The following is a 14708-nucleotide window of genomic DNA, read 5'->3' as shown; positions in this document are numbered from 1 at the left end:
CTGGTTCTTTTGGGCGGAGGCGCAGGCGCGCGCGCATCCGGCGGTTCGACTCACCGGGAACCCACGCAGGAAGCTGAGGAGGAGAACAGACGCCTCTGAGCCACTCGCCAGGCCACTTGAACGTGAGACCGCCGAGTGCGACCCTGAGGCCGAGTGCGTGCTGGACTGGGCGACAGCTCCGCCAGGCGGGATTTTGTCTGTTTCACCCCTTGAGGTAGTCCCGGCGTGCAGTACATAGTAGGCGCTTAATATGTGTATTGTAAAGAATGGGTGCCTGGCCATTTGTATTTGTCTTGTGAGCGCGTGTGTGTGGCACCGTGAGGGGTACGGGACCGACGGAACCTCTCTGGCTGTGGCGGGTTGTGTTTCCGCGTGTGTGTGATTTGAGTGTGAGTCGGTGTGTAGTGAGTGAAGGGCTCTGACTGGAGAAAAACACAGAAAATACCCGGGGCTGTGATTTTTGTCAATTTGGTCAATGAGACGACAGGCTCTGTGGTGGACTGTGGCTGTGCTTGACGTAACAATGTGGTAATATGCCGTGTGACGGTTGCCGGCAAGGCTATGTGAAGATGAGAATGTGTGATTTGGAAAATCTGGATGTGGAACGTCACGGGTGCCAGTGGAATTGTGACTCTGTGTGTGTATAAAAGTTTGCAACCATAGGCCTATATGTCTGTGGAATAAAGAGAATATGTTGCGTCTTCTTGGAGTATCAGCTTTATTTAAAGATTTGCATCATAGAGTTGCGATTTATGTGCCAAAGATTTTTGTCTTTTTATATTGAATTAAATGAATTTTTTACAAAGAGAAAAATGAAAATAATAGTAACTTTTAAAAAATATTAAGAATTTCCATCCACTCTTCTATTCTGGCAATGGATCTTTGGCAATGGGTCTTTGGCAGATCAATTTGAAAAGCTTGGACTGAGGAAATTATACTTGGAAAGCACATTAGGCAGTCAGCCCTTGGTTCCTAAATACCATGCTCCACTGAAAGGAGAAAGGCTCCATGGAGAAATGGCAGATTCCAGAGCTGGGGAAGGGAAAGTTCAGAATGAACTTGGAACATCTTGTGCTTGAAAGTAAGGAAGTGCTCAAAGAATGGTGGGGACGTGTTCAAAGAACATGGAAACCAGATTGAAGGAACTTCCACTGACCAAACTTGACATGGTTTGTGCATCAAAATAAATAATGCTAGTTATAGATTAAAACCCATTAAATAACAGAGGGAATCATAATTCCAAACTTATATAAATTAGTACGTGAAAAAAAATTGGAAGCTTGATGAGGGACTGGATGTTTACATTGTTTCAAAGAACCCCTGCCCCACCCCCCCCAATCCCTTAAAAATGTGTCAATATAAGGCCGGGCGCAGTGGCTCATGCCTATAATCCCAGCACTTTGGGAGGCCGAGGCAGGAGGATCATGAGGTCAGGAGTTTGAGACCAGCCTGACCAACATGGTGAAACCCTGTCTCTACTAAAAAAATACAAAAATTAGCTGGGCGTGGTGGTGCGTGGTGGGTCCTGTAATCCCAGCTACTCAGGAGGCTGAGGCAGGAGAATTGCTTGAACCCAGGAGGCGCAGGTTGCAGTGAGCCTAGATCGCACCACTGCACTCCAGCCTGGGCGACAGAGTGAGGCTCCATCTTTTAAAAAAAAAAAAAAAAAAAAGTGTCCATATGAAAAAATGCACAACATTACTAATCATCAGAGAAATGCAAATTAAAACCACACTGAGATACCACCCCACAGTGTTAGAATAGCTGTAATCAAAGAGACAAAAGACAACAAGGGTTGGTGAGGGTATGGATATAAGGGAACACTTGATCACTATTTGTGGAAATGTAAATTAGTACAAACATTATAGAAAATATCTGGAGTTTTCTCAAATTAAAAATATAACCACTATATGACCCAGCCATCCCACTACCAAGTATATATCTGTATCAGTCCATTCTTGCATTGCTATAAAGAAAACCCGAGACTCGGTAACTTGTAAGAAAAGATGTTGAATTGGCTCATAGTTCTGCAGGCTGTACAGGAAGCATAGTGGCATCTGCTTTTGAGCAGGCCTCAGGAAGTTTCCAATCATGGTGGAAGGCAAAATGGGAGCAGGCACATCACATGGTGAAAGCAGGAGCAAGAGAATGAGGAGGGAGATGCTGCACACGTTTAAATGTCCAGATGTCATGAGAACTCACTATTATGAGGATGGAAACAAAGGGCTGCTAAGCCATTCATGAGGAATCTGCTCCCATGATCCAATCACCTCCCACCAGTCCCCACTTCTTATATTGGGGATTACATTTCAGTATGAGATTTGGGTTGGGACACACATCTAAACAATATCATTCTGCCCCTGGCCCCTCTCAAATCTCATGGCCTTCTCACATTTCAAAATACAATCTTGCCTTCCCAACAGTCCCCCAGAGTCTTAACTAATTCCAGCATTAACTCAAAAGTCCAAAGTCTGAAGCCTCATCTGAGACAAGGCAAGTTCTTTCCTCCTATGAGCCTGTAAAATCAAAAACAAGTTAGTTACTTCCAAGATACAATGGGGGTACAAGCATTAGATAGACATTCCTGTTCCAAAAGGGAGAAATTGGCTAAAAGAAAGAGGCTACAGGCCCTATGCAAGATCAGAACCCAGTAGGGTAGTCATTACATCTTAAAGCTCCAGAATAATCTTTGACTCCATGTCCCATGTCCCATGTCCAGGGCACACCAATTTAAGGGGTGGGCTTCCAGCCTTGGGTATTTCTTCCCCTGTGGCTTTGCAGGGTTCAGGCTCAGAGGCTGCTCTGATCTACCATTCTGGGATCTGGAAGATGGTGGCCCTCTTCTCATAGCTCCACTAGTCAGTGCCCTAGTGTGTACTCTGTGTGAGGGTTCCAACCCTACATTTCCTTTTTGCACTGCTCTAGTAGAGGTTCTCTGTCAAGGCTTAGCCCCTGCAGCAGGCTTCTGCCTGGACACCTTGGCTTTTCCATATATCCTCTGAAATCTAGATGGAGGCTCCCAAGCCTTATTGACACTCTGTGCACCTGCAGGCTTAAGACCATGTGGAAGCCACCAAGACTTATGGCTTGCAACCTTTGGAGCTGCAGTCTGAGCTGTACCTGGGCCCTTTTAAGTCACAGCTGGAGTTGGAGAAGCCAGGATGCAGGGAGACATGTCCTGAGGCTGCACAGGTCACTTCTGGCCCATGAAACCATTTTGACCTCCTAGGCCTCAGGGCTTGTGATGGGAGGGGCTGCCTGTTAGATCTCTGAAATGCCTTAGAGGCCTGTTTCCCATTTCTTGGCTATCTGCACTTGCCTCATTTTTAGTTAGGCAAATTTCTCTAGCAAATGGTTGCTCTTCTGAAAATGAGCTTTTCTTTTCTACCACATGGCCAGTGCAAAGTTTCCAAACTTTTACACTCTGCTTACCTTTTACATATAAGTTCCAGCTTTAAGTCATTTCTTTGCTCCCACATCTTAGCATAGGTGGTTACAAGCAGCCAGGCCATATCTTCAATGCTTTGTTATTTAGGCATTTCTTCTGCCAGATACCCTAGGTCATCACTCTCAAGTTCAAACTTCCATAGATCCCTAGGGCATGGACACAATGCAGCCAAGCTCTTTGCTAAGGCATAACAAAAGGGACCTTTGCTCCAGTTCCCAATAAGTTCCTAATTTCTATCTGAGACCTTGGCAGCCTGGACTTCATTGTCCGTTATCACTATCAGCATTTTAGTCACAACCATTTAACCAGTCTCTAAGAAGCTCCAAACTTTCCTTCATCTTCCTATCTTCTGAGCACTCAACTCTCTTCCAACCTCTGCCTGTTATCCAATTCCAAAGCTGCTTCCACATTTTCAGGTATCTTTATAGCAATACCCAACTTCTCAGTACCAATTTTCTATTAGTCCATTCTCGAATTGCTATAAAGAAAAACCTGAGACTAGGCAATTTCTAAGTAAAGAGGTTTAATTGGCTCACAGTTCTGCAGGCTGTACAGGAAGTATAATGGCACCTGCTTCTGGGGAGGCCTCAGGAAGTTTCCAGTCATAGTGGAAGGCAGAGGGGGAGTAGACATGTCATATGTCGAAAGCAGGAGCAAGAGAATGAGGGGGAGGTGCTATACACTTTTAAACAACCAGATCTCATGAGAACTCACTATTGGGAGGATGGTACTAAGAGGGATGGTACTAAATCATTCATAAGAACTCCACCCTCATGATGCAATCACCTCCCACCAGGCCCCACCTCCAACATTGGGGATTACATTTCAATATGAGATTTGGGCAGGGACACACATTTAAACTATATCAGTATCCAAAGGAAATAATATGTTTAAGAGATATCTATGCTCCCATGTTTAATGCAGCGCTATTCACAATAGCCAAGATGTGGAAGCAATCTAAGTGTTCATCAAAGGATGAATGGAGAAAGGAAATGGGATATATATATAATGGAATAGTATTCAGACTTTAAAAAGGAGGAAGTCATGTTGTTTGCAACAAGGATGAACCTGGAGGACATTATGTTAAGTGAAGTAAGCCAGGCATAGAAAGACAAATACTGCATAATCTCACTTATATGTGGAATCTAAAAAAGTTGAACTCATAGAAGTAGAGCATTGAATTGTGGTTACCAGGGCCTGGCAGGGGTAGTGGTGGTTGGAGAGATGTTGGTCAAAGGATATACAGTTTCAATTAGGAGGAATTAAAGAAAAGTGTGTGTCAAAATCTGAGTCAGTTCTGAGTGAGACTAGAATGTCCATAAGAAACTGGATGTGATGGAGGCTCAATAATTTAGCAGAATTATGACAAAGAGACAGGGATGATAAGGTGAATTATATGCCAACAAACTTCTCTCTTGCACCAAGCACTACCTAGGATATTCAGAGCCCATATGGGATGTGGTTAGAGTTCTATGAGTTTCATGTACAAGTGTGTATTTTATATATATATATATGTGTGTGTATGTGTGTGTATACACACACACCAAGGTATGTATGTACAGTATTTAAACAAGTCACATGTGACCTAGAGGTTTTGCTATTATTCAGACAACGTGAACTGCTCAAGAAGAAAGTGGATTAGCAAAGAGCTCCATCTCTTCGTTTGTGAGGGATACGGGAGGAGGCATAACAAGGACAAGGCACAGAGAAGGCCATGCCCTGCAAGGAGACAGTATAAGACTGTACACAGCAAAGTCTCAATGCCTCGAAAGTGAGGCAAAAGTGCACTCTGGAATAATCAATCAGTTCTGACACTCTGCCACCCTTTGGCCTCCTTTAGCCCTGATGTAGGAAAACACAGGGCCAGGATGACTGCCAGATGGATTAAGCGTTGTATTGCCAGTGGTACTCTTATACCCCTTGGTGAGCATGAACCTCTAAAGGGTGCATGGGGGTGGGAGCATACTGGATGCTGGTGTAAGGGAAGTCCCAGTGAACAGGGTTCTGCATTGGGCCAGTAATAGCCTCTACTCCAGATGCCGTCTTCTCATGAGTCATTCCAGGTGGTTTCTCCTCTAAGAGCCTCTGCTCAATATGTTTCTCCCCTTGTTCAGAATATGCCATGATTCCAGGGGTCCCAGGAGAAGTAAGACTTTTTATTTCTTCCTGATTCCATCTTGGAAAGTTGTATGTTTCTAGGAATTTATCTATTTCTTCTATATCCGGGTCCACAATCTCTGGGCCATGGACCAGTACCAGTCCGTGGCCTGTTAGGAACTGGGCTGCACAGCAGGAGCTCCACTTACTGCCTGAGCTCCACTTCCTGTCAGATCAGTGGCAGCATTAGATTCTCAGGAGCATGAACCCTATTGTGAACTCTGCATGCAAGGGATTTAGGTTGCCCGCTCCTTATGAGAATCTGATGATCTGAGGTGGAACAGTTTCATCCTGAAACCATCCTCGCCTGTCCCCTCATCACCCTGGTCTGTGGAAAAATTGTCTTCCATGAGACCAGTCCCTGGTGCCAAAAAGGTTAGGGACCACTGTACTATATTTTCTAATTTGTTGTTGTATACTTGTTTATAATAGTCACTTATGATCATTTTTATTTCTTTGTCATTCAAGGTAATGTCTCCTGTTTCATTTCTGATTTTCTTTGAGTCTTCTCTATTTTTTTTCTTAGTCTACATAAGGGATTGTTGATTTTGCTTATCTTTAACAAAAACACAACTGTTAGTTTTGTTGATTTTTCTTTATGGTTTTTCTGTTCTCTATTCGATTTCTTTTTCTTTTTTTGAGATGGAGTCTTGCTCTATTGCTGAGGCTGGAGTGCAGTGGCGAGATTGGCTCACTGCAACCTCTGCCTCCTGGGTTCAAGCAATTCTGCCTCAGCCTCCTGAGTAGCTGGGATTACAGTCGCCCACCACCACACCCAGCTAATTTTTGTATTTTTAGTAAAGACAGGGTTTCACCATGTTGGCCAGGCTGGTCTTGAAACTCGTGACCTCAAGTGATCTGCCCACCTCGGCCTCCCAAAGTGTCGGGATTACAGGAGTGAGCCACTGTGCCCAGCCTATTCCATTTATTTCCATTCTAATCTTTATTATTTTTTTTTCATTCTGCTAGCTTTGCTTTTAGTTCTTTTTTTTTTTCTACTTCCTCGAGTTGTAAACTTAGGTTGTTTGAGATATTTCTTCTTTTTAAATGTAGACATTTATCCCTATAAACATTTCTCTTAGGACTGCTTTTGCTGCATCCCATAAATTTTGGTATGTTGTATTTTTGTTTTCATTTGTCTCAAGGTATTTTAAAAATTCCTTTTTGATTTCCTCTTTCACCCAACTGGAAGTTCAAGAGTGTGTTGTTTAGTTACTATGTGTTTGTGGATTTTCCTTATTTATTGCTGTTATTATTTCTAGTTTGATTCCACATGGTCTGAGGAGATAATTGGTATGATTTCAATCTTCTTAAATTCTCAAGACTTGTTTTGTGACCCAACATGTGATCTGTCCTGGAGGATATTCCAAGTGTGTTTGAAAAGAATTTGTTGCATGAGCTAATTCTTCTTCTGCTGGGTGGAAAGTTATAGATATGTTTGTGGGGTCCATTAGGCTAGAGTGCACAAGTCGGGTTTTTTAAAAATTGATTTTCTGCTTGAGTGCTCTATTCATTATTGAAATTGAGTGTTAAAGTTTCCTCCTATGATAGCATTGCTGTCAATTTCTCCCTTTAGCTCTGTCAATATTTGTTTTATATATTTCAGTGCTCTGATGTTGGGTGCATATATATTTACAATCTTTATATCTTCCTGTTGAATAGACCCTTTTATTATTATATAATGACCTTTTCTGTCTCTAATAACAGTTTCAACATAAAGTCTATTTTGTCTGATATAATTATAGCCACCCTGCTCTGTTTGGTTACCAATTGCATAGAATAATTTCTTCCATCCCTTCACTTTTAGTGTATATGTCTTTAAAATTTTTAAAAATATTTTTATATTGATAATGTTTATACATATTCATGGGGAACATGTGATATTTTCTTTTTCAAAAAATTTAAATAGAAACGAGGGTCTCATTTTGTTGCCCAGGCTGGTCTCAAACTCCTGGGCTCAAGTGATCCTCCCTGCTCAGCCTCCCAAAGTGTTGGGATTACAGGCATGAGCCACTGCATCCAGCCAGGTGTGACATTTTCTTACATTCATAGAATGTGGGATGATCAAATCAGGGTATTTGGGGTATCCATCACCTCAAGTATTTATCATTTATGTGTGTTGGGAACATTTCAAGTCCTCTCTTCTAGCTATTTTGAAATATACATTGTTAATTGTGATCTCTCTACTCTGCTATTGAACATTAGAGCTTATTCCTTCTGTGTGTTGTGTACCCAGTCTTTCTTCATCCCCTCACAAACACCCCTCCTAGCATCTAGTATTATTGTTCTACTGTATACCTCCATGTGTGACTTTTCTTTTACATCTCCCAAATGTGAGTGAGAATATGTGATATGTGTCTTTCTGTGCCTGGCTTATTTCACTTAATGACCTCCAGTTCCCTCCATGTTGCTGCAAATAACATTATTTCATTCTTTTTTATGGTCAAATAGTATTCCATTGTATACACATATCACATTTTATTTATTTATTTATGAGACAGAGTCTCCCTCTGTTACCCAGGCTGGAGTACAGTGGTGGCTCACTGCAACCTCTGCCCCCCAGGTTCAAGTGATTCTCCTGCCTCAGCCTCCTGAGTAGCTGGGATTACAGGCACCTGCCACTGCGCCCGGCTAAGTTTTGTATTTTTAGTAGAGATGGGGTTTCAACATATTGGTTAGGCTGGTCTTGAACTCCCGACCTTGTGATCCACCCACCTCGGCCTCCCAAAGTACTGGGATTACAGGTGTGAGCAGCTGCGCCTGGCTATCACATTTCATTTATCCATTCATCTATTGATGGACGCAGGGTGATTCCATATTTTGCTATTGTGAATAGGGCTGCAATAAACATGGGATTTAAGGTATCCCTTTAATATACTGATTTTTTTTCCTTTGAGTAGATACCCAGTAGTGGTATTGCTGGATCATATGGTAGTTTTTAGTTTTTTGAAAAATTTCCACATTCTTTTCCACAGGAGATGTACTAATTTAAATCTCCACCAAGAGTGTGTAAGAGTGGTGAAACCCTGTCTCTACTAAAAATACAAAAATTAGCCAGGTGTGGTGGTGTGCGCCTGTAGTCCCAGCTACTGGAGAGGCTGATACAGGAGAATTGCTTGAAATGGGAGACAGAGGTTGCAGTGAGCTGAGATCGTGCCGCTGCACTCCAGCATGGGCCACAGAGCGAGACTCCATCTCAAAAAAAAAAAAAAAATTCCCTCTTCTCTGCATCCTCACCAGCATCTATTATTTTTTATCTTTTTAGTAATGGTCACTCTAACTGGGCTAAGATGATATCTCATTCTGGTTTTGTTTTGCATTTTCCTGATGATTATTAATGTTGGGCGTTTTTTTTTCTATTCCCGTTGGCCATTTTTATGTCTTCTTTTGAGAAATGTCTATTCATGTACTTTGCCTGCTTTTTAATAGGATTTTTTTTGGTTGGGTTTTGTTTTGTTTTACTGTTGTGTAAGTTCCTTTTTTATTCTGGATATCAGTCCCTTGTCAGATTAATAGTTTGCAAATATTTTCTCCCATTCAACAGGTTATCTCTTTATTTTCTTTTGTGATGCACAAGCTTTTTACCATAATATAGTCCCATTTGTGTATTTTTGGTTTTGTTGCCTATGCTTTTGAGTTCTAAGCCATAAAATTTTTGCCTAGACCAATGTCCTGAAGTATTTCCCTTGTTTTCTCTTCATAGGTTTATAGTTTGGGTCTGCCATTTAAGTTTTTAATCCATTTAATCCATTTGCAGTTGATTTTTGTATATGGTAGGAGATAGGGGTCCAATTTCATTCTTCTGCATATGCATATCCAATATTCCTAGCACCATGTATTCAGGAGGGTATCCTTTCCCCTGTACATGTTCTTGGTGCCCTTGTTGAAAATCAGTTGGTTGTAAATGCACAGATTCATTTCTGGGTTCTCTATTCTCTTCCACTGGTCTGTGTGTCTGGTTTTATACCAACACCGTACTGTTTTGGTTATCATAGCCTTGTAATATATGTTGAAGTCAGGTAGTGTGATGCCTTCAGCTTTGTTGTTTTTGTTCAGGATTGCTTTCCTATTGGTTTTTGGCTACATCAGATCTAAGAGTTTTTTGTGGAGTCTTTAGTTTTTCCTAGAAATAAGAGCATATCATTGGTAAAGAGGGACAATTTGACTTTCTCCTTTCCAATTTGGATGTCATTTATTTATCTTGCCTGATTAATCTGGCTAGGACTTCCAGTACTGTGCTGAATAGGAGTGGTGAAAGTGGGCATCCTTGTCTCGTTCGAATTCTTAGAGGAAAGCCTTTAGACTTTTCCTCATTCAGTATATTAGCTGTGGGTTTGTCATATATGGCCCTTACTTTGTTCAGGTTTGTTCCTTCTATGCCTAGTTTGATGAGAGTTTTTATCTTGAAAATGTTTATTTTCATCAAGTGCTTTAAAATCTATTGAGGTGATCATATGGCTTTTTTCCTTCATTCTGTTATGTGGTGTATCACATTTATTGATTTGAATATGTTGAACTATCCTTGCATTCCTGGGATAAATCCCATTTGGTCATGGTGTATTACCTTTCTGATGTGCTGTTGGATTTGGCTAGTATTTTGTTGAGAATTTTTGCATCTATGTTCATCAGGGATATTGGCCTCTAGTTTTTTGTAGTTGTTGCATCCTTGTCTGGTTTTGGTCTCAAGGTAATGCTGGCCTCTTAGAATGAGCTAGGGAGAATCCCTTCTCTTCAATTTTTGGGAATAGTTTGAGAATTGGTGTTAGTTCTTTGAAAGTTTGGTAGAATTTGCAGTGAAGCACCAAGTCCTGGACTTTTCTTTGTTGGGAGCCTTTTAATTACTGATTCAATATATTTGAATCATTATTGGTCTTACTCATTATTGGTCTGTTCAGGTTTTGTATTTCTCCCTGATTTAATCTGGGTAAATTATATGTATCCAGGAATTTATCCATTTCCTCTAGGTTTTCCAGTTTGTTAGTGTATAGTTATTCATTGTAGTCTCTGATGATCTTTGGTATTTCTGTGGTATCAGTTGTAATACACTTCTGGTTTTGTTTATTTGGTTCTTTTATTTTTTCTTGGTTAGTCTAGCTAGTGGTTTATTAATTCTGTTTATGGATTTAAACAGAATCATAATGGATTCTGTTTCAACTTTCCATTTTGTTAATCCTTTGTATTTTTTTGAGTCTCTATTTTGTTTAGTAATTCTCTGATCTTTATTATGTCTTTCTTTGTACTAATTTGGGTGTGGTTTGTTCTTGCTTTGTAGTTCCTTAAGGTGCATGATTCGATAGTTTAAAATTTTCTACTTTTTTGATGTAGGCATTTATTGCTATAAACTTTCTTCTTAGCACTGCTTTTCCTGTATCCCGCACATTTTGGTATGTTGTGTTTCTATTTTCATTTGTTTCAAGAAATTTACTTCCTCCTTTATTTCTTCCTTGACCCAGTGATCATTGAGGAGCTTAATTTCCATGTACTTATACAGTTTCCAAAGTTCTGCTTCTTACTGATTTTTAGGGGTTTTTTTCTATTGTGATCTCAGAAGATACCTGATATGATTTCAATTTTTAAAAATGAAACTGTTCTTCCTGCCCCTTATGTTGGTTATTCTAGGTGTTTTGCTCCACTGTGTTGCCGCAGCTTAACTGGATTCCAGAGCTCTCCTACAGCTATTTTTATTCATGGATAGCTAATTGTCCACTTTTGTGGGAGGAAGGGAGCAAGAATCCCCTACTCTGATGTCATATGATATTACTACCCTTTCTTTGTTTCTTATGACAACATTTTTGAAGAAAAAAGTTGTTACTTTATATAACATCTCTCAATTTTGTAGTTTGATGTATCCCCATAATGAGATTCAGGTCATAGATTTTTAGTGGAATACTGGAATCACTGCATAATTTATGTGTGGCAAAGGCCATAGTGCAAATTAAATTACATGATCTTTGAATAAGATCAAGACTCCTTTTGAAAGGCTGTTTGATCAGGGAAGCTGCGTTGCTCTACCACCTTATTTCATGGCTATGAGCATCAAATTTTAGGGAGTTGATTCTGACCTATAACAAATTTAATGCCTTAGCTATGCACTGATACCTCCAGTTTAACCACTACTTATTTGGTATTCCAAGAACTACCCATTTGTCTTTTTACAATTTTGAAATTTTCTTACAAAAGCTATACAATACTGGAACTTTTGGGCCCATGAAGTCCAAGAGGACTTTATTAACATTAAAACCTAGGGGTTTGCTGCAACTTGGCCTGGCTTTCTAGACTGTACAAAACACCACCTATCTTACGATTTATATTGAGAGACAAGTCTTGTGTTTCTGCATGGGCCAGGTCCTTTGAGTGGAGATATTTACAACCAAGTTAAAACTGTTTGTATAAGAATGTGTGGCTGGGCGCGATGGCTAATGCCTATAATCCCAGCACTTCGGGAGGCTGAGGCGGGTGGATCACCTGAGATTGGGAGTTGGAGACAGGCCTGACCAACATGGAGAAACCCTCTCTCTACTAAAAATACAAAATTAGTTGGGCGTGGTAGCGCCTGCCTGTAATCCCAGCTACTTGGGAGGTTGAGGCAGGAGAATCACTTGAACCCAGGAGGCGGAGGTTGTGATGAGCCGAGATTGTGCCATTGCACTCCAGCCTGGGCAACAAGAGTGAAACTCCGTCTTAAATAAAAAAAAAAAAAGAATGTGTGCCACCAGCCGGGTGCAGTGGCTCATGCCTGTAATCCCAGCACTTTGGGAGGCCAAGGTGGTCGGATCATGAGGTCAGGAGTTCAAGACCAGCCTGGCCAACATGGTGAAACCCCGTTTCTACTAAAAATACAAAAATTAGCTGGGTGTGGTGGCACGCGCCTGTTATCCCAGCTACTTAGGAGGCTGAGGCAGGAGAATTGCTTGAACCTGGGAGGCGGAGGTTGCAGTGAGCCAAGATTGCACCACTGCACTCCAGTCTGGGCCACAGAGTGAGACTCTGTTTCAAAAACAAACAAACAAAAAAACTATTTTAAAAAATGATTAATATTGCCAAACCAAAGGTCATGAAGCTATCCTTCTATGTAATTATTTGAAACTTTTTTTACCTTTTACATTCACAATTAGATTGTAGGGGTCCAAATGAGGCAGGAGAATAGGGTTTGGAGACAGGGAACCTAAGGCCAACCCCTGCTGACTTCTTGGAATTGGACTAGGAGGAAAACCCCACCTCCCCATGACCAAATAACGAGGCCAAAGGCCCTCCTTCTCTGAACCTCCCCTCCCTTATGTCACAGTGGGAATGCCTGTGATTGGTTCATTCTGAATCCCTCATTTGCAGGGTGCCTCTGATTGGTCCTGGGCAGAATTCTTCATTCCTATAGAGTATGACCTATTAGAGGCTTCTAAAGGATGTTTAGGCGGGTTACTATGCTCTTTTAGTTTAATAAAATCCTCAAGGAACATTACAATCTGGACTCTTGAGCCACTTGTTTGAGCGCTCTCTAACTCTGTGGAGTGTACTTTCACTTCAATAAATCTCTGCTTTTGTTGCTTTTTCTTTGTCTGTGCATTTTGTTCAGTTCTTTGTTCAACATGCCAATAACCTGAACAACCCAATTAAAAACTCTTCATCTGGTAACACAGATTTATTTTATCTACATGGAGTTGACAAGGCAACATTTAATAAAAGATCACTCATACTCCAGTGCACCACAGGATTAACTTTGTCAGAAATCAAGTGAGTATATGATTTTCTTTTTGGACTCTGTATTTTGTCCCATTGATTTGTCCATTGGTAAGGCCATACCACACTATATTAGTTACAACAGCTTTACCATCAGTCTGGATATTTGGTATTGTAAGTCTTCCAGCTTTGCTTTTTTCTTCAAATATTCTCTTGGCTATTTCTGAGCCTTTCATTTACTTATATATTTCAGAATCAGTTTGTCAATTTCCAGCAGGACAAAACTGCTGGGATTCTGATTGGCACTGCATTGTTTACAGATCAATTTGTGGAGAATTAATATTTTTACTCGTAATCTTCCAGTACATTAACATGTTGTATCCCAACATTTATTTGTCTTGATTTCTGTCAATATTTTATAATTTTAACTATTTATATCTCATATATTTTAAATTTATTCTTGGCACTTAAGAATTTATTTGATAAATAAATGTTATAATTTAAAATTTAATTTCCTATTTATTTATTGCTGATATATGTATTTGATTTTTTTTCAGAAACAGTGGGTCTTGCTGCATTGCCCAGGCTGGACTTGAACTCCCAGGCTCAAGCAGTTCTCCTGCCTCAGCCTCCTGAGTAGCTGGGACTGTGGATGCATGTCACCATGCCTGGCTTATATTTGATATTTTATATTGACCTATGTTTAGCCACATTGCTAAATTCACTATTTAATTTTAATAGGTTTTGTGTAGACTTAGATTTTCCATATATGCAATCATGACATTTGTGAATAATGAAGAGTTTCATTTCTTTTCCAGTCCCACACCTTAAGTTTTTTTACCTTATTGTGCTAGGTGGAACTTCAAGTACATTTATGTATGTAACTATTAGTTTTTATTGGGGTATCAATAAAAGTACAATAAATTAGGTACAATTTGATAAGTTTTGACATACACACTTGAAAAACCATTACCACAGTAAAAACAAACAAACAAGCAAAAAAACTAAACATGTCTATCACCTCCTACTCTTTTCTCTATAATCAGTCCCACCCGCTCCAAGCCCCAGATACCATTGGTATGCTTTGTCACTTAGTTTGGATTTTCTAAAACTTTATGTAAATAGAATAATACAGTATGTATTATTTGTGGTCTAGATTCTGTCACTCAGCATAATTATTTTGAATTTCATGTTTTTGCATACATTAGTAGTTCATTTTCATATTACTGAGTGGTGTTATATTGAATACAAATATTACAATTTGTTTATCCATTCACTTGCTGATGGATATTTGGGTTGTTTCCAGTTTTAGCTATTTCAAATAAAAATAATGAGAACATTTATTTACAAGTCTTCATATGGATGTATGCCTTATTTTTTCTTAAGTAAATACCTAGAAGTGGCTAAATCATCTGATAGGTGTGTATTT

At 40.1% G+C, this 14708-nt stretch overlaps 1 protein-coding gene and 1 long non-coding RNA gene across 3 annotated transcripts in view; one reads left to right on the top strand and one right to left on the bottom strand.

The window, feature by feature from the left end:
* ZNF546 (zinc finger protein 546) overlaps positions 1-5113 on the bottom strand; it is a 28992-nt gene extending 23879 nt beyond the window's left edge. The window contains exons 1-2 of one of the 2 annotated variants that reach the window (XM_063719486.1): positions 3433-5113; positions 55-2516 (exon numbers count right to left, since the gene is read on the bottom strand). In XM_063719486.1, the coding sequence (XP_063575556.1) occupies positions 55-282 (228 nt within the window). In that variant the 5' untranslated portion in view covers positions 283-2516; positions 3433-5113. Of the gene's footprint in view, positions 1-54; positions 2517-3432 lie in introns of those variants that run through there. The other variant, XM_054538897.2, reaches the window with a different exon arrangement.
* LOC129051772 (uncharacterized) lies at positions 21-14636 on the top strand. Its single transcript, XR_008516240.2, has 3 exons — positions 21-214; positions 5057-13333; positions 13837-14636. It is a non-coding gene; the product is annotated as an uncharacterized LOC129051772 (long non-coding RNA).
* Positions 14637-14708: the final 72 nt, after the last annotated feature.

Source organism: Pongo abelii, chromosome 20 (genome assembly GCF_028885655.2).
Source record: "Pongo abelii isolate AG06213 chromosome 20, NHGRI_mPonAbe1-v2.0_pri, whole genome shotgun sequence".
Taxonomy (NCBI): domain Eukaryota; kingdom Metazoa; phylum Chordata; class Mammalia; order Primates; family Hominidae; genus Pongo; species Pongo abelii.
The sequence above is the reverse complement of the archived record's forward strand: the minus strand, read 5'-3'. Positions and strand labels throughout refer to the sequence as shown.